Source organism: Rhinolophus sinicus, chromosome 1, assembly GCF_057876585.1.
Source record: "Rhinolophus sinicus isolate RSI-liver-muscle chromosome 1, RSI-T2T, whole genome shotgun sequence".
Taxonomy (NCBI): Eukaryota; Metazoa; Chordata; class Mammalia; order Chiroptera; family Rhinolophidae; genus Rhinolophus; species Rhinolophus sinicus.
In genome coordinates, this window is record NC_142501.1 from 105,612,015 (window position 1) to 105,635,809 (window position 23,795).

The 23,795-nt window shown below is 39.2% G+C and overlaps 1 protein-coding gene and 1 pseudogene across 12 annotated transcripts in view; one reads left to right on the forward strand and one right to left on the reverse strand.

Moving 5' to 3' along the window:
- Positions 1 to 23,795, reverse strand: part of LOC148759163 (ankyrin repeat domain-containing protein 26-like) — a 101,446-nt gene that overhangs the window by 45,064 nt on the left and 32,587 nt on the right. For 5 of the 12 annotated variants that reach the window (XR_016021766.1, XR_016021733.1, XR_016021786.1 and 2 more), the window contains exons 1-3: positions 8,115 to 8,628; positions 5,243 to 5,357; positions 4,914 to 5,087 (exon numbers count right to left, since the gene is read on the reverse strand). Coding sequence is in view for 8 of the 12 variants with exons in the window: in XM_088799751.1 (XP_088655877.1) it covers positions 4,914 to 5,087; positions 5,243 to 5,357; positions 8,115 to 8,389 (564 nt within the window). In the remaining 4 variants the exon portion in view is untranslated. Of the gene's footprint in view, positions 1 to 4,913; positions 5,088 to 5,242; positions 5,358 to 6,381; positions 6,530 to 8,114; positions 8,633 to 23,795 lie in introns of those variants that run through there. The other 7 variants (XM_088799308.1, XM_088799154.1, XM_088799965.1 and 4 more) reach the window with 5 other exon arrangements.
- On the forward strand, positions 8,499 to 10,916 carry LOC148759164 (patched domain-containing protein 3 pseudogene; annotated as a pseudogene).

Sequence of the window (23,795 nt, forward strand, 5' to 3'; positions counted from 1 at the left end):
AATCAATGCTCTCAGGACCCAGATGTCACGTTCAGGCTCTCTTGCTCCAAAAGGATCACTAAGGGAATGGACTTTAAGTTAAAAAGACTCAGGCTCCAAATGAACTTTGATTGCTTATGACTAAATGGCCCAGGACTTCTCTGCGATAGGAAGATGATAGATTTTTAACTTAGCTGTCGGAAAGCTCAATATGAATTTTCGTCTCCGTTATAATGATAATAGTGGGACGCTAACGGATACCTACTTTTTGAAAAAAAATATGCTTTTTACCTCCTGTTCCATTTCAATTGCTACTTAAAATTATTTCATATTTTAGGAAAAATATAAATCAGAAATGAAACTATCATAGCTTATCAATCAACGTTTTAGTACTGATTCATATAGATTATTTTTAGCATAATGAAAGTGACTAAATCACTTGCATTTTTAAGGAACAATTTAAGGAGAAAGGTATAAAACTATCTGCAATATGCATAAACTCTCCAACTATAACTACGATTAAACTAATAAAACATATAGACATTGTAAAGGGACTGTTATTATATATGGGACATATAAAGAGAAAGGGTTTCAAAAAAACTTAGGAACTCTAACTTGAAAAATCCAATCGTTCTAAAGAGACTAACATAAATAGACATAATAAGTCAAGATAGACTGTCTTGAAAATCTTGAAATGTTTATCAAAATAAGAGTTCTGACAATTAAGTTTGAGAATTTGCCACCGTGCATTTACATTGGCAGCGCTGTACAAACAGTTCACTACGGTTTCATAACCTTGGTATGCCGATGTCTCAGAGATGTGCTTGTGTCGACCTGTGGCGGTGTCTTGCTGAGTGGTGCTCATCATTGTGGTTGCGTGTTTTTGTGTGCTGTCGTGAGAATGTCTGAGCTACACACATTAGAGCAACTCATAAACATTAAACTTCTTGTTAAACTTGGCAAGAGTGGAAGTGAAATCAGGGACATTGTAGTCCAAGTTTATGGGAATAATGCCATGAAGAAAACGGCAGTGTACAAATGGGTTAAATGTTTTTCTGAGGGGAGAAAACGCACCACCGATAAAGAGAGATCAGCGTCGCCAGTAACGAGCAGAACTGAGGAAAACACTGCAAAAATTCATCGACTTGTGCACCAAAATTGATCGCTGACTGTGAGAAGCAGAGCAGAGCAAGAAACCATCAATAGAGAAACAGTTAGGACAATCTGAACTGAAAATCTTCGCATAGGAAAGGTGGGTGCAAAAATGGTCCCGAAGGAGCTCACTGATGAACAAAAGCAAAGGAGAGTCAAATTTGCCAAGACATTTTTGAGAGTCAAGATGATGTTTTGGGCCGTGTTATCACTAGTGAGGAAACAAACATGAGTGTACCAATAAGACCCTGAAACAGAGCGTCAAAGTGCACAACGGAAGTCAGCAAATTCTCCACAATCAAAACAGTTCCATCAGTCCAAACCTAGAGTCAAAACAATGTCGCTAACCTTTTTCGATATCACAGGGATGACTCATTATGAATTTGTACCAACTGGATAAACAGTTAACCAAGTTCTTGATTTGGAACTGTTGAAAGGCTGCGTGAAAAAGTTAAACAAAAACGACCTGAACTTATCGACAACAATTCATGGCTCTTCCATCACGACAATGCACCAGCTCACAGGGCATTTTCTGTGAGAATGTTTTTAGCTGGTAAACAAATAACTGTATCAGAAACCCACCCTGCTCACCTGATGTGGCTCCCAATGCCTTCTCTCTTTACCCGAAGTGAAAGAAAATATTGAAAGGAAGACATTTTGATGACACTCAGTTTATCAAGGATAATACGATGACAGTTCTGATGGCCAATCCAGACAAAACGTTCCAAAATTGCTTTGAAGGGTTGACTAGGTGCTGGCGTCGCTTCATAGCTTCCCAGGGATAGTACTTCGAGTGTAACCATAGTGACATTCAGCAATGAGGTATGTAGTACTTTTTCTAGAATGATTTTGCGAACTTAATTGTCAGACCTCGTGTACTATAAGACAGGAATCATAACCTCCAGTGCTAACGGAGGCAAAGTAGTTGACTCAAGTAAGAGAAGAACGCAGGGGAGGCCAGTAGCGAACGAGAGAACACATGTCTCATGTAAGAGGTGCAGCACAGTCAAGGCTCAAGGGGGACTAGGTTTGATTCTGTAAGAGATTCTTGACATTCAGATTGCTGTGTGAGTCTCCAAAATTGTCAATATTGACTCAACATATGGAGGAAACTAAACATACCCAGAGGACACATTTTGTCTATAGCTGACATGGGATTTTATATTTGCTCTTTCCAAATGGTCGTGTATAATGTGCATATTTGTATGTAAAAGAGTTCCTTTCTTTGGTATAATCCTCGTGTGCTTTATCAAAAACTTGGGCACCGACATGCAACGAAAACTGTCATTTAGACTCATTTTACCCACTTGAATAATTTTCCCAATACTTATTCAAACCACAGTCTATTTGTACTTATTTTTCACAGATTGTTAATCCAATGGAAAATTACTCATAGAACCACTGAAACTAAAGTTTTGAAATGGTTCCCATCTATATTGGTACGAACTTCAGGCTCTTGATGTTTTGATGTTTAAACCTGCCATCCTGATTATGCCAGGGCTCTAGGAACTTAACAGACATACTGAGACAGTCTATCGCACAGCTTCAACTAAAAGGAAAGTTCACGATTTCCTACTATTGCAGGAAAACCCTGCTGGTAATAAACATTTATTGAGCAAACGATTTGCGCATGCACTAAGATGCTAAATTCTTAAAGGGTCATATGCTACTTGTTAGTAGACTACCCATCAGCAAATTTCTAAAGATTCTCTGAGCGCCAGTGAATGAGTAATGACTGAAAGGAAACAGGTGAACTTCTTTAAGCCAGCAGATATCGCCAGTGATACTCCCTTTCACTGCTTGAGCCCACAGGTAAAGACAGTTCAAAGTCAGGCCAAGAGTGTTGGAAAGAAGAGAGCTGAAGGAAGTGTCCATCCCAAACTGAACCTCTTCTAGAGAGTTCTTACGTTTTTGAAATCTGTGAAGTGATACATTACACTTATCCATTTAGTGGTTTTGAACCAAGAGTTGTGTCTGAATTTATTAGATCCAGGACTTATTAGATTTACTCAGTCAAAACTTTCAGGGAAGAGCCCAGGCCTGTAAATGTTTGCACAGTTCCTCAAGTGACTGTGATTCGCCAGAACAATTCTAGCTGAGATCTACTGCAGTACCGATCACTTCAGTCTGTTCTTTCGCCTACGTGGCCAATTCCCTCGGTCATTTGAGGATTCGGACAAATAACAGAAAAGTGTAAGAGACATGTCAATTATCCAAACTGCACATCATTTCCTGGGTTGGAGTGGAAAAAAGACTAATCCACTCAAAATGCAACTGGATTTCATTATTGATAATTCTCCATCAAGACATCTAGATTGCACAGCAGAGTTTAGAGTCTTAATCTAGGTGGTTCTTTCCGCCAAAATAAGATTGTATGTCAGTTAATTATCTGTCCCTTCCTCCTGTTTGCCACTTACTCACCACCATTCACTGAAATCTTGTGGCCTCAGTGTCCTCCTAGAATCTATCTCCAGGCAAGCTTACCTCTCACTAACTCTCTCTCCTCAACTAAGGATTACTATCCCCGAAAACTGGACAGCCCCTTGCCTAAACATAGAAATTAATGGGAAAAATAACTAAGAACCTCTCTGGTATTTCCCCTCCCTGGCCAAATTTCCAAGTTGGTCTGCACCGTTCCTCTGAGTGCTCTCTCCTTTTCCCTCTTAAGCTTTGGCCAATGAGAGCTAAATCACCTTCATATAAATCACCTTTTTATAACATAGGAACATGTGAAGAGCATGAAGATTTCCGTGAAATTGTGAAATTTTTCTGTTAGTTTTAGTTTTAAGAGAAAGCCTATTGCCAAGGCGAATTTTGCTTTCCTGCATTGTTTTCCATTAGTTGGTCAAAAACTCAGACAGAAAAAAATATTGGAAAAAGACAGTTTTCCCTGTGACAAACTGTTTTTACAAATATTTGCCATAAGCACATAAAAGACAGGTGTGCCTTCTACGACTTCTTTAGTAGTATCAGCATGTAAAGTGCAATCTTCGGCAACTAAGTTCAAAATGTTTTCATTCAGGGAACTGCCTGACTTGCAAACAAGTGAAATTGACCCTACCGGTGTCAACCTAGAGCATTCCTGCCGGGGTCGCAGTGGCGAGAGGTGATGTACTTCCAGGAGCAAAAGCGCGTGAACGCGGCCCCATCACCTCCTCCCTCTGTACACCTGCAACCCGCCCAGGACCTGCATGAGGCTGAGCAGGAGCCCCACTCCGAGGTGGAGACCCTGAGAGGGGCCGTGACTGGCAGAGGGGTTCTGAGCACAGGCAGCTGTCTTTGCTGGATGCCCAGACGTGACTGACCCTCCTGCGCAGTCTTCAGAAACCCGGGGTCCTGGGGTGCCAGGGGCCTGTGGCCTGCTGCTACCCCTCCCCCACATGCACACCGCCAGCTCCCCCTGCCGGGTACCAGGTCTCCATTCCTCCTCCCACCCATCCCCAGCAGCGCCCATGTCCTAAGGCCCTGCCTGCACAGAAGCCACCCCCTCATCACTTCCCTCCCCCCAGAACTTCAGTGCTTGGTGGGCTCTGAGCCTGGCACCCACTTCCACGCAGAACAGCAAGTGCTTCCTTCTGGGGTGGAATGGGAGCTGGGAGGCAGAGCTGGGCCCTTTCCTTAGACACCCCATTTCCCAGCCTCCCTGACTTGGCTTTGGAGTTGTTTCCGTGGTGACGGGGCCTGATGTACAGTATGCAATACATACCTACTAGAAATGCAATGCTTGTGGCTAAAGAGACGTGTATTGCAAATATTGGGTAAATACGCCTGTTGATCGATACCTTGTCAGTTGCTTCTATATCTGCCCGGTGTTGCAGCAGCTTTGCGGCAATGGCTGTGTTCCCAACCAGGACCGCGTAGTGCAAAGCGGTGCAGCCACACTCGTCCTTTATATTGGGATCAGCTCCGTTTTCCAGCAGGAAACTCGCACACTCCTCTTCCTGGGCCTGTACGGCCTGTGGATTATACCCAGAAATAGACGGTCAATTCTGGGAATTCAAAGTAGATATTCCACAACTTTCCCCAATTAGTTCTAAGTAATCAGGACAAGTTCATTTTCATTCTAAATCATTCAGTCCGTCTGGTGTGGACATAGCTGGCTACCACGTACCTTCATCAGAGCTGTCAGCTTCTTGTTGTCTTGGAGATTCAGCTTGCATTTCCTCTCTATTAACAGAGTCACCACTCCCAGGCGACCACAGTCACAGGCCAGATGCAGAGCGGTCCTATGAGGGTGACAAGGCTTTTAAGGACATTACAGGGCACTGTCTCAAACATGCAATTCCTCACGTAACTGTGAACGTGAGATGCTACTCCGAGGCCTTCTAAACCAATGTGGAGTTTGCTTCTGCACAAGGACAATATTTACTGGCTCTTGTCACTCACCACCTGAATGAAAGAGCAGCCTATGTGAGTGAGAGAGGACATGACCCGGGGATTCAGCTCAACATGGGTTTGATCCCACTTCAGCTCTGTCACTTGTTAGCTATCCCTTCGCCTTTGTGGGCCTCGATTTCCTCAGCAACAAAATGGGCATAAAAACAGTAGTCACCTCACAGGACACAGGACTTTGCTGTGCATCTATGCTCAACTGACATCTATGCAAAGAGTTGGCTACACACTTCCTACCACAAAACACAGCTGAATAATTGTTAGATAATATGATTATAGTGGTTACTATTACTACTACTTCGCAAAGACAACCTGTCGATTAAGCAAAATGACATCACTCTAAATACTTTGCAGATATGTTTTAAGGATTAGAAAGGACACTGTATGGCAGTGATTCTAAGATACTAGTTTCTCAATTTTAACACCTCTGACTTTGGAAGACAGTTTATAATTCAGAATGTCTTGTAACTATGATTGGCAGCCACTTAAAACCTTTCTTTTTGGTACACACAAGAGTGGACACCCTGCCGTCCATGGCACCTTAAATGGAGGGAAATAATTGTACATACAAAAGACCTATTGTGTTCTAGTCCTGTACTTCCCATTGAAATCAACGCTGGTTCTTAAAACCACTGTGGGGAAAGAGGACTCAAATAACAAAACAAAAGAAGACAAGTTTTTAAAAGTAATTCTCATTTTGATTTTCAAGAAACTTGAAGCCAAAGGAAACTCAGGATTCAAATGAACAGAGAGGGCTCATTTTATTCAATATTTAGTGTTATAGATTATATGAAAATCAGATGTTTCCGTTGATCACTATTAGTATTTGTACACTTTCAAAGTGGCCGGTTTGGTTACCTTTTACAACGTCCTAACTGCAGAAATCCTTTGTTTGAAAGGAGGAAGCAAAAGGTTCCATTGAGATTAGCTTCTAATGCTTCCACGTCAAATGTTTCACTTGGCTCATACAGGTCAACAGAAACATTTTAAGGGTGAAAGAGCCTGAGAGACAGATTGAAAAGGGCCTGAGTAGACTACTTCTGGTACATACTAGGTATTCAGGTTAGAGTTGATGAACAAATGGGTTAAAATAATGGATAACTACAAATGGAGAGTTCAATAATTTTAAGGAAAAAATTTACAGAGTAAAGCAATACTTCTGCAATAGTAATAATCACTTTTATTTGCTATTTTTGATTTCTGATTTTCATAAGGACACAGCTGAAAAGAGTAATGAAAAATCATGCACATATTATAGGCAATCAAACTATATGTAATACAAAACATAAGCGTATATAAAAATATATATGCATGAACTCAAAAGGCAAGGAAAAAGGTTCCCTTTACTCCTGAAGGGGCGAAAAGTTGCCCGAAAATACCAGTCTTTAAAAATGTAAAAAACGAAATAAAATAGAAAAGTGAGAAATTATTTTCATCTGCGCAAGATTCATATTCCTGAAATCAATGAAATGTCCCCCTGGATTATTTCACTAATAATAAGCTTTTTCTTGAATTTCTATATATGTTCATTGTAGAAATCAGATTTTTTTAAAAGGAAACAAAAATTTCACTTATAATACAAATGCTCAGCTATCACTTTTATCCCAATTTGCACATGTTTTCAGCTAACATAAGATACTAATCTGTTTGTGTGTGTGTGTGTGTGTGTGTGTGTGTAATGAAACCGATTTATTTTCTCGCTTCCGATCTATCCCAGTATATCTTTGCACGTCAACATACATCTATTATCTATACCACCTTCAATGGTTGTATATTATTTCACGGTATGCATGCACTGCTTATGTGAGTAATTTATAATGCATTGCTGTTTTTAAGTAGTGCTGAGAAAAATAAATTGTATGTAACTTACCTAATTATTTCGTAAAGATACTTGAGTATTTGGAATTGACGGGTAAAGGCAACTATATTTTTTAAACGTGGTCCTGATCACCAAGTGGCCCACTTGAAAAGCCAAAAGCAAGTTAAACTTGAAGCAGCAGTGTAAGTGCCGTGGCTCCTCTCCTTCACACGCTTTGTGGACGGAAAGGGGAATTTTGTTTCTCTTTTACCTTAAATCCCTTTTCTCACTATAAACATGAACTATATCCCCAATGTCCGTTGGCCACTTGTAGGTACACACACATAGCTGTACACTGATGCAAAATGGATGTTGGGTTTTATGGGAAGAATGTTTAGCCCACAAGTCGACCTATGATGGGAAGTTTCTTTCTCGTTACGCACTTTTCCATAGGATATAACATTATGTCTGAAATTGTGAACATCAAAAATCAAATGCTGTGAATACTGAGTTGATGTCCATCACAGATATTTAGTTCAATGCCTTTGAACGTGTCAGTAGAGCGCTCTGTAAGGGGAATGATGAGTGGGTCCCAAGTGTTTATTTCTGCTGCCCGCAGAGTCCGCCTGGGCCCTGGACCCCAGGTAGGGTCCCCACCCCGGGGAAGACAGCCCAGCGCCCTGGGTGACAGGAGGGCTGGCATCACCTGGATGAGCCCCGGCAGGTGAGCCCCTCCCCCAGGGCCCCGCCTCCCCGGGGCCGCCTGTGGCCACCGGCCTCGCAGCCCTCTCACCGCTTCTGCCTGTCTCTGTCATTCAAGCGTCCCGGACGGAGCAAGAGAAGCCTCTGCACTTCCGGGACGTCCCCGCTGCAGGCGGCTCTGTGGATCTTCCTGAGATCCTTCCCTTCGATTTGGTAGCTCCCGCTACCCTCAGTCTTCTTGACAGCACCATGGCGCTGCGAGCTGTTTTTGGATTCCAAGGGCGCCACGCGAGTCTTATGCCTCCAGTGAACACCCTCCTTCCTGGCCGAGCCTAAGGGCGTCGCAAGCCCCTCAGCACCGCTCATGCTTTTCAGTCCGCTGAGCCCGAACAGCAGTACACTCAGGAGCAGTCAACTGCCTCTCCCACCAGATCCCAGCAGGACAGTGAGGCGGTTTGGAACCTCTCGGCCCAGAATGCCTGTAACCGAGCAACCGGGCCAGGTCAGAGCTGATGTCACTGGCAGGTGCACAGAAGCCTAAGGTGCAAGGGCACCCAGAGCTCACGGGCAAGGCCCAGGCGTCTCACATCTCAGAGGCACTTGGAGGCAGCGCTGGGTTCCCTTCAGACCCTGCTGGGCTTTGGCCCAGTCTTTTGCTAGGTCACGTGGGGAAAATGAAATAGGAAATTTCATTTCCTGAATTAGAAAACCAGATATGTAAGAGGCAGAGAACTTAGGAGAAGCAAAAAACGTAAATGAGAAAAAAGAAAAAACTTATGTACTGTAAAAGTGTGAAATCTATTGATTTCTAGCAATAAAATAGAAAAGCACTTAAGAGTTTGGTTTCCAAAGATAACCCTTTTGTCTTTTCAAATGTTCTATTTTGAACCTCTTAATCTATGAAACATCTTTAGAAAAATAATTACCTTAGACTAGAAAGCTACTTTAGAAAGTTAAAGTATAATTTGTATTTATGTGCTTCTTGAATAAGGCCTGTGAACACAGACATCTATTGATTTGTTCCTTTTGACATGAGATTTCACCAATTTATGCCATCTGGAATGGCCAGAAAAGATCTATCTTTCCATTCTTTTAGTTGGCAGTGTGTTCACTTGTCAGTCTGTTACAACTGTACCAGTATTATTACAGCTGCCCTTTGATTTTCGTATACTTTTTTTGCAACCCACCTTAAATTTGTCATTTAAATCCTTCAACTGTCTTTCCAAAGTTAATCAGATCATGAATAACCACACTGCTACTGACAGTTCATTTTTGGCAGTGTCACAACATTCATCTGGCCAATGATTTTGCCAATGTTTGTGTATTTAATCATATTTTTGTCCTTATAAAATTGTGTGGCATTTACCAACACCGAGAAGCATAGATCATATAAACGTAATACAATTATTAAACTTGGACATCATTAGATATTCTGAGCAAAATCCTTACATCAAGTGAAATAATCAAATTAAAGAAAAAATAGAAACCCTTAGAAATAAATCTTGGGAGATTATAGCTGAAAATCAAGGATAAATCAGTACTAACTTTGACAACTTTCTTGGGATGAAACCCTTACATTATAACACGGTAAGACTAATATGATGTTTTTCTGCTTTTAAGTTGCATATACATTTGAACCTAAAATGCTATGAACTAGTAAACTAGTGACCTAGTAAACGTAATAACTATGTAAGCTTGCCATCCAGTAGAAAAGTATCTACTGTCTTCCCGGTCTGTCATTTCAGAAGGAAAGAATCCAATTTTTGCTATTGTGTTTTTCTGAGTTTTCAGAAATGGATTACAGCAGAGCAAGACTATTTCTGAGGCTCTAGGAGACTATTTTGGCCCTTTGCTCACAAGCACTGAGTCCAGGTTTTGGGTAGTGCTTCTATACACTTTTACCTGCCAGGTAGTATATATGGCTGTTTCCAAGTGGAGGAAGCTTTAGACCTTCAAAATTTGACAAGTGACGATTCCTACATCACACAATATTTTACTCTTGATGAAGTTATGGTCCCAGGGTTATGGTTATTGTTACAGAAACTCTTGACTACTGGCATAAACATGCTAGGACAAAGAGTGGACAAACGTCTGGCCGATTTGGAAAACAAAGACTATGTAGATAAAATTCTTGCAGAGTTTTGGTTATGAGAATATGTGCACTATATGGAAGATAACAGACAAGATGTACGTGACAAGAATGCTTTTAGAAACAGACTTTCCAATTTCGTACGTATGATATTACTATTTCATCATCACATGAAATCATTTCTTCCCGGGCCTTCGTTCAGACCACAGGTATTTCTTTTTCAACTCAAAAGAAGATACCGCTATTGCAGTTAACAAGGCTTGGCCGAAAAGTGTGAATTTCCCTTAATGGTGTATAAACTGGCATTCATGTATTTTGATCAGTATACTGCAGTAATAGACAACACTATTCGAAATGTCATTGTCACATCAACAGCTATGTCCCTTGTTTCCTGAGTGTTAATTCCTCCTCCACTGTGTTCCTTGTGGGTAACTTTGCCATTGCTTCTGTGATTGTGGGAGTAACCAATTCCATGGCATTCTGGAGCATCCGTCTTGTTTCCATGCCCATGATTAATCTTGCCATTTATACAAGATTCTCTTTCCATTTTTCTGCACACAGTTCCTATGCGTTAGTCTACAATGTGAAGCCCTCGGTGAACCATAGGAAGTGAGTGTTGTGTGTGCTAGGCCACCCACTGTTACAAAGTGCTACTTTCCTAGTAATCCGGGTGAGTGCTTTATCAGCAGCTAAAGCATAGGACTGCAGGACCTTTTGAAGATGTTGTTTCTTGTTATGGTATTTGGGGTTGCTTGTGGCCGAATTTTTATTCCAGTATTTTTAGCCTCTTTTTTTTTTTTTTGAAGGTTTGTTTGAATATCAACTAGCAAATCAAAGACCAAGTATAGAATTCCTGATTGCCTCCAATTCATTCTGATAAAAACGCATAATTATGAATAGGGTAACAGGGGGATCACTGCATAAATTATATAAATGTGTAACCATTATGCTGTATGCCTGAAACTGACATAAATAATATTGAATATCAACTGTAATGGAAAAAAAATAGATAATTAAAAAAACAAAGAATAGTCAGTAAACTAAAAACAAAGGCATGTTTTCTTCACTTGAAAAATCCCATTTTAAAATGTTATTTAAAATATCCTGAGAAAAATTAGTCTTACATTAAAATACCTTTACTAAATTAGGAAGTGTCACTTTTATTATGATCTATAGAATCAAGTAAAAAGTATAACTTTCCAGTTATTCTTTTCCTTCTATTTCTTCTTTCGATGTTTATACCTGGAACTCAAGTATTTTACATGTGATAGTACAAATGAAATATTATTTTCATTGTACCTTCCCACATGCATTATCATGTAAAATTTCAATTTATTTCTCTCCCATTCTGGCTCTTTGCTATGCATTTGCTTCACGGTGTATTTTGATGAACTCAAGTTTTAAAGTTTTGAAATCCAATTTATCTTCTTCTTTTATTTCTTTTTCTTCTTTGTGTTTGATAGTGCTTTCTGTGCCCTAAGAAAATTTTGCCTATTCCTAGATTATGAAAAAAAATTACCTCTGTATTCTTCTCAAAGCTAATGGTTTTTACTTTACATTTGATCCATAGATCTGTGTTTGGTGGGAAGTATGGATAGAGATTAATTTTCTTTCCATAATAGTTATCTAGCTGTCCCAGCATCATTAGTGAAAAGACTGTCCTTTCACTAATTAATAGGGTTCACTTGGTTCCTCTGTCAAAGAGCCAGTTGACAATTTACCTATGGCTTAATTTTTATCGTTGATCTGCTTGTCTATAAAAACCAGTACCACACTGCCTTGATTACTGAAGCTGTATGGTTTCTTGAAATTAGGCTGCATAAGTTGTCCAATATTTTTCGTCCTTTCCAAATTGCTTTTGCTTACTCTAGGTTATTTGCAATTAGATATTCATTTTAAAATCACTTGCCAATTTATCGATAGAAGCCTTTTGGGATCATGATTTGGGTATAGTGAATCTACAGGTCAATTTGGGGAAACAGTTTTCTTGAACAATATGAAATCTTCCAATCTGTGAACATGGTTTATTTCTCCGTTTATGTATGTCTTCTTTAATTCTTTTATTCTATTCACTAGAAACCAGTTACTTACTAAGACCAGCACATATTTAAGGAGAGGGAATTTCATTGGAGAAGTGTCAAAAAGTTTGTAGACATGTTTTAAAAACACCACATCTACTCACCTCGTCTTACCAAACAAGCCTTGTATCGAAAGGAAAGTACTTCTACCCAACTCAGTATCATTGATTCCAGCAAGTTTTTGTTGTTGGTGTTGTTGTTTTTTAGTATGTTCTTACTTTGTTCTTATTTTGTAGGAAGAGACATAGGATTGCAACATAACACTATTGAATAAGGCATTTTTTGGTTGAAAGAATTGTAGACATTATCTCACTAAATTTTACACTGGGAGAGGTGACTTGTCCTTAACCTGGGAATCATTTCTTCTTGGAACACAATTCAAATGACCATAAAACATTTGTAGTTCAGTAAAAGGCTGATGACATGAGAATTTATTTTTGTAAGATGTGTTTCTTGCAGTCTTATTTGGGAAGGCATTAATTGACTGAGACCTAAATAACACAACATGATATTCCTAAAACTTCTTTCAAAATTATGAGGTGTTTAGTGGGGGAGTTAAGAGACTTTTAAGAGGTGACTGCTAGTCATTTTATGGAGGAAAGACATGAAGCAGTCATAGAAGAAATAGTATAAAATCAAGTGCAGATGTCGTATGGCAAAGTCGATGATAGTAAAGAATGTATTTTTTTTAATTAAAGTTTATTAGGGTGACAATTGTTCGTAAAATTACGTAGATTTCAGGTGTACAATTCTGTACCACATCATCTATATATCACATTGTGTGTTCACCACCCAGAGTCAGTTCTCCTTCCATCACCATATATTTGATCCCCTTTACCCTCATCTACTACCTCCTACACCCCTTACCCTCTGGCAACCACTAAACTGTTGTCTGTGTCTGTGAGTTTTGTTTCTTTGTTTGTTTGTCTTGTTCCTTTGTTGCTTTCAGTTTTACATCCCACATGTGTGTAAAGTCATATGGGTCTCGACTTTCTCTGTCTGACTTATTTCTCTTAACATGATATTCTCAAAATCCATCCATAGTGTCATAAATGGCAGTATTTCATTTTTCCTCATGGCAGAGTAGTAATCCATTATGTATATAGACCGCATCTTCTTTACCCAATCATCTATCGAAGGACACTTTGATTTTTTCCATGTCTTGGCCATTGTAAATAAAGCTGCAACGAACATCGGAGTACATATATCTTTACGGACAAATGTTTTCAGATTTTCTGGGTAGATACCCAGGAGAGGGATTGCTGGGTCATATGGCAATTCTATTCGTAATTTGTTGAGGAACCTCCACACTGCCTTCCATAGCGGCTGCACCAGTCTGCATTCCCACCAACAGTGTATAAGGGTTCCTTTTTCTCCACAGCCTCTCTAACACTTGTTATTATTTGTCTTGTTGATGATCGCCATTCTGACTGGTGTGAGGTGATATCTCATTGTGGTATTTATTTGCATTTCTCTGATGATTAGTGATGTTGAGCATTTTTTCATATGTCTATTTGCCATGTATGTCCTATTTGGAGAAATGTCTATTCAGGGCTTCTGCCCATTTTTTAATTGGATTGTTTGTGGTTTGTTGTTGTTGTTGTTGAGTTGTATGAGTTCCTTACATATTTTGCATATTAGCCCCTTATCCGAGGCGTTGTTTGCAAAAATCTCCTCCCTTTCGGTTAGCTGCCTCTTTATTTTGTGGATGGTTTCTTTTGCTGTGCAGAAGCTTTTTAGTTTGATAGAGTCCCATTCATTTATTTTAGCTTTTACTTCCCTTGCCTTTGAGGTCAAATGCATAAAATGTTCTTTGAACCTCTGGTCCTTAAGTTTAGTACTTAAGTAAGTTATGTTTTCTTCTATGCATTGTATTGTTTCACGTCTTATGTTTAGGTCTTTGATGCATTTTGAGTTAATTTTGGTACACGGTGACAGATAGCAGTCCAGTTTCATCCTTTTTCGTGAGGCTTTCCAATTCTCCCAGCACCATTTGCTGAAGAGGCTGTCTTTTCTCCATTGTATGTTTTGGATTTCTTTATCAAAAATAATCTATCCATATTTATGTGGGTTTATTTCTGGGTTCTCCATTCTATTCCACTGGTCTGTGTTTCTGCTTTTCTGCCAGTATCACACTGTTTTGATTATTGTTGCCCTGTAGTACAAGCTGAAGTCAGGGAATGTGATATCTCCAGCATTGTTCTTTTTCCTTAGAATTGCTGTGGCTATTTGGGGTCTTTTGTGGTTCTATGTAAATCTGATGATTTTTTGTTCTATTTCTTTAAAAAATGCCATTGGGATTTCGATGGGGATTGCATTAAATCTCTATATTGTTTTGGGTAATATGGCCATTTTAACTAGGTTGATTCTTCCAATCCACAAACACGGAATGTCTTTCCATTTCTTTTTGCCTTCTTGAATTTCTTTAAAAAACGTGCTATGGTTTTCAGTACATAAGTCTTTCACATCCTTGAGAAAGTTTATTCCTAGGTATTTTATTCTTCTGGTTGCAATTACAAAAAAAAAATTATTTCCTTTATTTTGTTTAACTTTTGTTTTCTGAGATTGCATTGTTAGTATATAGGAATGCAATGGACTTTTGTACTTTGATTTTGTAGCCAGCAACTTTACTGTATTCGTTTGTTTCTAATAGCTTTTAGGGGGAGTCTTAAGGGTTTTCCATATATAGCAATATGTCTTCTGCAAAAAGTGACAATTAAACTTCTTGATTGCCAATTTGGATGCTTTTTATTTCTTTCTCTTGCCTGATTGCTCTGGCGAGAATTTCCAATACTATGTTGAAAAGCAGAGGTGATAGGGGACAGCCCTGTCGTGTTCCTGAACATAGAGCAAAGGGCTTTGGTTTTTCACCATTAATTATGATATTAGCTGAGGGTCTGTCATCTATGGTCTTTATTATGTTAAGGTGTTCTCCTTCTATACCCATTTTATTAAGTGTTTTAATCATAAATGGAGATTGTATCTTGTCAAATGCTTTTTCTGCATCTACTGATATAATCATATGATTTTTGTCCTTTATTTTGTATATGGTGTATCACATTAATCGATCTGCATATGTTGAACCATCCTTGTGCCACTGGGATGAACCCCACTTGGTTGTGATGTATTATCTTTTTAATACATTGTTGCATTCGATTTGCTAGAATTTTGTTTAGGATTTCTGCATCTGTATTCATCAGAGATATTGGTCTGTAGTTTTCTTTTTTTGTGTTGTCCTTACCAGGCTTTGGTATCAAGGTCATGTTGGAGTCATGAAATGAGTCAGGGAGTACTGTCTCTTCTTAAATATTTTTGGAAGACCTTGAGTAGACAGGTATTAAATCCTCTTTGAATATCTGGTAGAATTCACTAGCGAAGCCATCTGGTCCCAGACTTTTGCTGTTGGGAAGATTTCAGATGACCGGTTCAATTTCCTTATGTTGATCATTCTATTCAAATTTTCTAGTTCTTCATGATTCAGCCTAGGAAGGCTTTATGTTTCCAAGAACATGTCCATTTCTTCTAGGTTATTGAATTTCGTAGCATATAGCCCTTCATACTATTCTTGGACGATCCTTTGTATTTCTGTGGCACCCGTGGTAACTTCCCTCTTTCTTTTCTGATTTTATTCATTTCTTTTCTCTTTTTATCTTAGTGAGTCTACCCAAGGGTTTGTCAATTTTATTTATCTTTTCACAGAAGCAGCTCTTTGTTGTATTAATTTTTTCTATTGTCTTTTTGTTCTCTATTTCATTTAGTTCTGCTCTGATTTTTATTATTTCCTTCCTTCTGCTGACTTTGGGTTTCATTTGTTCTTCTTTTCTAGCTCTTTAAGGTGTAACACGAGGTTATTTATCTGGGTTTTTCTTGAGATAGGCCTGTAATGATATAAATTTCCTCTTAAAACTGCTTTCGCTGCATCCTAAAAATTTTGGTAGGATATATTTTCATAGTCGTTGTTTCTATGTATCCTTTTTTTTTTTTTTTTTTTTTAAGATTTTATTGGGGAAGGGAACAGGACATTTTATTGGGAAACACTGTGTACTTCCAGGACTTTTTTCCAAGTCAAGTTGTTGTCCTTTCAGTCTTAGTTGTGGAGGGCGCAGGTCAGCTCCAGGTCCAGTTGCCGTTGCTAGTTGCAGGTGACACAGCCCACCATCCCTTGCAGAGGTTGAAACCAGCAACCTTGTGGTTGAGAGGATTTTCTGCAACCAGTTGAGCCATCCCGGAACTCAGTGGCAGCTAAGCTCAAGGTGCCGTGTTGAATTTTACTTGCAGGTGGTGCTGCCCACCATCCCTTGCGGGAGTCGAGGTATCGAACTGGCAACCTTGTGGTAGAGAGCCCGCGCTCCAACCAACTGAGCCATTCAGGATGCAACTCAGCTCACGTTGTCATGTTCAATCTTAGTTGCAGGGGGCGGAGCCCACCATCCCTTGCGGGACTTGAGGAATTTAACTGGCAACCTTGTGGTTGAGAGCCCACTGGCCCATGTGGGAATCGAACTAGCAGCCTTTGGAGTTAGGAGCATGGAGCTCTAAGCGCATGAGACACTGGGCCGACCCTCTATGTATCTTTTGATCCCTCCTCTTATTTCTTCTTTGACCCAGTAGTTCTTTAAAAGTGTGTTGTTTAATCTCCACATATTTGTGTTTTTTTCTGCTTTCTTTTTGCATTTGATATCCAATTCCAAAGCCTTGTGATCAGAGAATATGCTTGGGATAATTTTAATCTTCTTAAATTTGCTGAGGCTACTTTTACATTCAATACATGGTCTATCCTTGAGAATGTTTCATGTATACTACAAAAGGATGTATAGTTTGATGTTCTAGGATGGAGTGCTCTATAATTGTCAATTATGTCCATGTCATCTAGTGTAACATTTAGGCTGCTCTTTCGTTATTTATTTTCTGTTTCGATGATCTATCCAAAGCTGTCAATGATGTATTTAGGTCCACTACTATAATTGTGTTTTGCTCAATTTCTCCCGTCAGTTCTGTTACTAATTGCTTGGTATATTTCGGTGCTCCCTGATTGGGGGCATAAATATTGATGACTGTTATGTCTTCTTGTTGTATAGTTCCTTTAATCATTATGAAATGTCTATCTTTGTCTCTTGTTATCTTTTTCACTTTGAAGTCTGTTTCATCTGATATCAGTATGGCTCCACCTGCATCTCTCTGGATATCATTTCCTTGGGACGCCAACTTCCACCCTTTCGTTTTGAGTCTATGTTTGTCCTTGTAGCTGAGATGTGTCTCTCGGAGGCAGCATATGGTGAGTTTAATTTTTTTGATTCAATCTGCACTCTGCACTTTTTCATTAGTGAGTTCAGTCTATTTACATTTAGGGTGATTATTGATATATGAGAATATCCTGTCATTCTATCTCTGGTTTCTTGGTGGGATGGTGTCTCCATTGTTTCTTTGCCTTTTTGTTGCTGTCTGTTATTGCAGTGTGGTGGTATTCTATGACATTCCCTTCTATTTCTCCTTTTTTGATGTTATATATTTCAGTTCTGGATATTTTTTTTTTTGAGTGGTTACTATTCAGTTTATTTAAAAGAAAGTTTCATATTTAGTGTTCCATTTTCTTCAGCATGCTTACTTTCTCCATTCCCTTGTGTCAGTTCAGACCTTTACTCTCTCCCCTTTTATGTTTTTGTTGTCACAAATTTTCCCTATTTCAGCTGTGAGTTGATTTCTGCACTGCAGTAGCAAGTTATCTTTTTCCTCTTTTTTTAAGTGTTTGTGGTTGTCTTTTTCCTTCTTTACACTGTGTATTGTGTTTAAGGATATAGTGTTCTATTTGGTGTAGGGGTTGCCATTTTTTGCTTCTGTCTGTTCGTAATACTACTCATGGTTTTGTATTCTTTTGCTTTTTTCTTTCAGGTTGAACAGCCTCCTTCAGTATTTCTTTTTGTTGTTTTTGCTTGTTTGTTTTTATTGGGGAATATTGGGGGAACGCGTTTTTTTCCAGGACCCATCAGCTCCATGTCAAGTCATTGTTTTTCAATATAGTGTGGGGGGTGCAGCTCAGCTCCAAGTCAAGTCGTTGTTTTCAATCTAGTTGTGGAGGACACAGCTCACTGATCCATGTGGGACTCTAACCGGTGACCTTGGTGTTATGAGCACCGCGCTCTAACCACTGAGAAAACTGGTGGCCCACTCCGTCAGTATTTCTTGTAGTGCCAGTTGTGTGTTAGAAAATTCCCTCCGCTTCTGTATGTGTGGAAAGTTCTTTATTCCTCCTTCAGATGTGAAGGATATCTTTGCTGCATATATTATTCTTGGCTCACAATTTTTCTCTTTCCATAGTTTAAATATTTGAGTCCACTCCCTTTCGGCTTGTAGAGTTTCTGCTGAAAAATCTGATGATATCCTAATGGGCTTTCCATTGTAGGTTACCGTCTTATTTCCCTGGCTGCCCCAAGGATTGTTTCTCTGTCATTAATATTTGACAGCTTCAATACAGTGTGCTTTGGAGAAGCCCTGTTGGGATTGAAGTAATTAGGTGTTCTATTTGCTTCTTGTATTCGCGGATCCAGTTCTTTCCACAAGTTTGTGAAGTTCTCGTCAACTATTTGTTTGAATATACACTCTGCTCCCTTCTCCCTTTCATCTCCTTCTCCTTCTGGTATGCCCATTATTCTTATATTGCTCTTTCTGATGGAGTCAGAAAGTTCTTGTAGTGTTCTTTCATTTTTTTTAACTCTCAAGTCTCCCTCTTCTTCCATCTGTGTCATTTCCAGATTTTTATCTTTGATGTCACTGATTCTTTCCTCCATCTGGTCAACTCTACTACCTAAGCTGACTATTTCATTCTTTTTTTCTTTTTTAATTGAGTTCTTAATCTCCAGCAATTCTATTTGGTTCTTTTTTAAAATTTCAATCTCTTTGGTGAAATGTTCAGTTTGTTCTTTGATTGTGTTTCTGGGTTCATTAAACTACCTGGCTGTATTTTCTTGCATCTTGTTGAGTTTTTTAAGAATTGCAATCTTGAATTCTCTGTCATTTAAGTCACATATTTCCCTGTCCTTAAGTTCATTTTCTGAAAACCTTTCATTTTCTTTCTGAGCTCCCTTGTTACCTTAGTTATTCATGACAATTAATGAATTATTATTTCTCTTCCTAGGCATCTACAGGAGTGGTTTCTGCAATAGGTTGATAGGAAGAGGTCTTTCTTTTGCTTTTCAGTAGGTGTTGGTAAAATGTTTTATTTTTACCTCTGACTGCAGCCTTTTATTCTCTGTCATGCTGTAATGTTATATTTTCTCAGCACTGTTCTGTCTTCTCATGTGATGGGGGGGTTCTCTAGAAGGCGGGCTTCTCCTCTATTGCCATCAAATGTCATCTGTACTGCAGTAGAGTCTTAGGATGTGAAGCCTTGAATTACTCAGAATCAACAACAAAAATAAAACAATCAGTAGTCTCAAAAATACATTCTTCAGATTACATCATAAAAATGGCAGCGTGAGGTGAGTCTCTTGAAATCTCACCTGGAATTTACAAAAAAATTGAACAACTATAATTCCACAAAGTTGTCCCTGCACAGAAGACAGGTAAGACCAGAGACGTGCAACTGAAATCGTCCAAAGGTGAGCAAATTGGACGAGCGGGGAAGGAGAGCAGTGGGAAGTGCAGAGACGCCTGGGTCACCTGTGTCACAAGGCACCACCTCTATGGGGGGATGTGGAGAGCTTCTGAAGTTCCAGAGCTCTTCCTGCACCAGTTTCACAGCCTGTGTATTTCCGCGGCTCTCTTTACTCTTGCAGAGTTCCACCCAGATAGGTGAGAACAGGGGCGAGGTGGGCTGTGACAGGTGGCTCTGAGCAAGGGCGGCGACCACCAGCACAGCCAGTCCTGCACCCAAGGCTACCTCCTCTGTGCTGGAACTAGTTGGGCTCTGAGTCTGTGGAAGGCAGTGTGGAGTTTCCTCAAAAAATTACGAATAGAATTGCCATATGAATCAGCAATTCCTCTCCTGGGTATCTACCCAAAAAATCTGAAAACATTTATAGATAAAGACACGTGTGCCCCAATGTTCATTGCAGCTTTGTTTACGGTGGCCAAGACATGGAAACAACCAAAATGTCCTTCTATAGATGAATGGATAACGAAGTTGTGGTATATATACACAATGGAATAGTATTCGACGGTAAGAAAAGATGATATAGGAACATTTGTGACAACATGGATGGATCTTGAGAGTGTAATGCTGAGCGAAATAAGTCAGACAGAAAAAGCAGAGAACTATGTGATGTCACTGATATGTGGTATATAAACCAAAAACAACAAAAGAACAAGACAAACAAATGAGAAACAGAAACTCATAGACACAGACAACAGTTTAGTGGTTACCAGAGGGTAAGGGGGGTGGGTGTGGGAGATGAGGGTAAGGGGGATCAAATATATGGTGATGGAAGGAGAACTGACTCTGGGTGATGAACGCACAATGGGATTTACAGATGACATAATACAGAATTGTACACGTGAAATCTAGGTTATTTTACTAGCAATTGTCACCACAATAAATTTAAAAAAAGAAAAGAAAGCAACATACATACAGAGAACATTTTGTTGCTTGCCAGCTGGAAGGGGGTTCGTGAAGTGGGTTAAAAGGGGAGAGATTAAAAAGTACAAATTGGTAGTTCCTAAATAGTCATGGGGATGTAATGTAAAGCATAGGGAATATAGTTAATACTGTCACAATAACTATGTCTAGTGCCAAGTGGGTGCTGCACGAGTCAGGGGGATCACTTTCTTAAATTACGTAAATTCTATCCACTGTGCTGTACACATGAAATTAATGTAAAATAATATTAAATGTCAAAAAAGCGAAAAATTTGTAAGCATACCCAAAACTGATTAAGCTTATACCAAAATAATGAGGGACTATAGATTCCTAGGGGAAGAAATTAGGATCACGACAGAATTATCAGCCACCATAAGCTCTACCGTGTAAATCAAAAGTTTAATTACGACAGGTTTCAACGAATTCGATCAATAGCCCTCTTTCTCTAGAAGACTCTCATCTCAGGATTCCCCCCAGGTGAGATATTACCGGGGTTAAGATATTTGATTCACACAATGTTGAGAGGAAGCATCTGGACTGGGAAGAAAGGGTAGTTCCAGCTGACAAGCCTTCCAACAAGATAAGGGGTGTAGTTGTGAAAGGAATTTCAGAACACTTCCATAGGTCAGGTCAGGTCAGGTCAGGTCCGAAGCAATAGGAAGTTATTCAAAAGAGCAAACAAACATGGAAAGGCGAATAGCGGACAATGTGAAGCTTATGAAAAACTTATGCATTCTGAGAGAAAAGCAGGACAAAGTATGCTGGTCAGCATCCTAAGGGTGAGGAGCTGCCAAGATCTGAAAATAACGCTACGCTCACAGTAACAGTGGTAAGAATCCCCGTAAAATGTACAAGATGAGCAGATCCATAGCAAGTCATGGTTTATGAGTGTGTGGTTGAGGGCGCTGTCTATGAGGGACTCGAGGGGAAAAAGGAACGTACAGAAGACCTCAGTAAGGGGGTGAGGGCTGCCACTGTAGATGAGGGAATGTGGTTTGAAGCACTGGGATGTAGGGAGCTGAGAGCATTTAAAAAGAGGAATAGAAAAGGGTCAAGGACTGACTATCAGGGCTGCTGTTTAGAAAAGAGTTGGGCTGAGAAGACCACAGAAAGGGTGTGGGCATCCTCATCAGTTGCTGCGAAGAAGTAAAGCAGGATAAGGACTAAAGAAAGAGATGACCCTGAAAACTGTTTTAGCGCAGTTATAAGGGCAGAAAGTCAGATTCTTCTGTAAAAGAAGAGAATAAGTGGCGAAAATATGGACCTGGGGATGAGGCCACACATTAAAGAGGGTTAGAGTCCAAGGAGAAAAACAGGATGACAGAAAAAGTCACAGGAATCAAGAAACAGTTTTGTTTTCATATAACATAGAGGAGATGAACTTTAGTTAAAGAGAAAAATATTTACTAGAAACGGAGAAATTGAAACCTATGGAAGAACGCTTACAGAGAATGAGAGTCTTCATCTGATGCTCATGTCAGATGATCACAATAATGTAAGGTGGACTGCAGGGAAGTTTCAGTGATTATCGTAGAAAAATGTGATTCCATAAACCCTGGAAAATCTTGAGCTGTAGATGAAAATGTCTCTGGAGGCATTTCTACAAACCGAAATGTAAATAAGCCACTATTTAAATCAGGTTTAACACTTAGTATTTTTACATGTGAAAACCTCTGTTTTTAAGAAAGTTTGGCAATTTAAATTCCAGGAAACCAATGATGACACTGTAAAATCAATTTGAGCTGTTTTAAGAAAAGTCATTGTTTTTGAAATCTGTGCTTACTGGCATCAGGTTTATAAACTACATTTTATACACCTGTCTACACATATTACTAATGAACTCATGAGGAATAATATTTTAGAGAAAGAAAAGTGAATCTCTAGATTTTCAAAACTAACTTTCTTTAAAAATGTTTTTCAAAGTCTCAGGATGGAAAGAAACAATTAGAGTACTATAAGAAGTTAACAGAATCTCTGCAATATGATTTGAATCAACAAAAGAAGACAAATGATGGATTAGAGAAAGAGGTTACCAGGTAAGGTTTTGATATTTCAGATCATGTCAACCATTAATTACTATTTAACTGTAACTCTTCCTTGATGAAAACCTAAGTACAAATGTATTTCATATCTGTAATTTTCATAGTTAAACACATTGTCCTACTTAAAAATTTACTTCAGAAACTCACAGCACAATCAAACTTGTGTGAATGCCAAAATGTTATACCTGCTCTTTAATGATTCCTATAACTGTAATGACAGTGTCTTTTGCATATACTGTCAACTGCGCTCTTCCTGGTCTCCCTTGAATCTTTATTTCTGCAAGATGTCTTTGCTCTCTTTGGTAATCTTTCCTTCTTTAATAGTGTTCTTCCCTTCGGCATTCTAACAGTTTAATGTCTAAAAACCTATCTGTGGTTTTGTTTAACATCATCAGAAGTGTTATTGATTTGGCTTCTATGTTCTTTCTACTTTTTTCAGTTATAAAACATGTCATACATACCAAACCAGATGTATAACCTAAAGAAGAATGAGATGAGTAATCGTCTCACTCAGATAATAATGGAAGTTTCCCAACATCTGGGAAGCCCGCACGTGGCGTGCCCTTGCTGCAAACTGAATGAAGTTTTTCTCTGATTCTCCTCAGTGTTTTTTTTCCCTCCTGTCACTGTCTTTCTCTGCATTGTTTTGGATTCTTCTCATTTTATTAAATTGTGCTGGCAAAGATCTCTTCTTAAAACAGACTTGAAGAGACTGTTACACATTATCTCTCCAGTGTCCTTTCTTCTAAAGCCCTGCCTCTTTCCTTTCCACTCTGACCAGATTTTTCCTTCCGGTTTCTCTTTCTATTTTGAATGATTTCTTTTCTTCCTGTAGACTGTGGTCAGTAGGCTCCGAATGGTATTTTTCTGTCTTTTCGAAACACCCACATATATTATACTTTCCTTCTTCACCTTTGACACTGATCTCTGCTTTAGCTGATATTTAATAATAGGGTAACGTTTGATACTAACAATCTTAAGCGGATGTTAA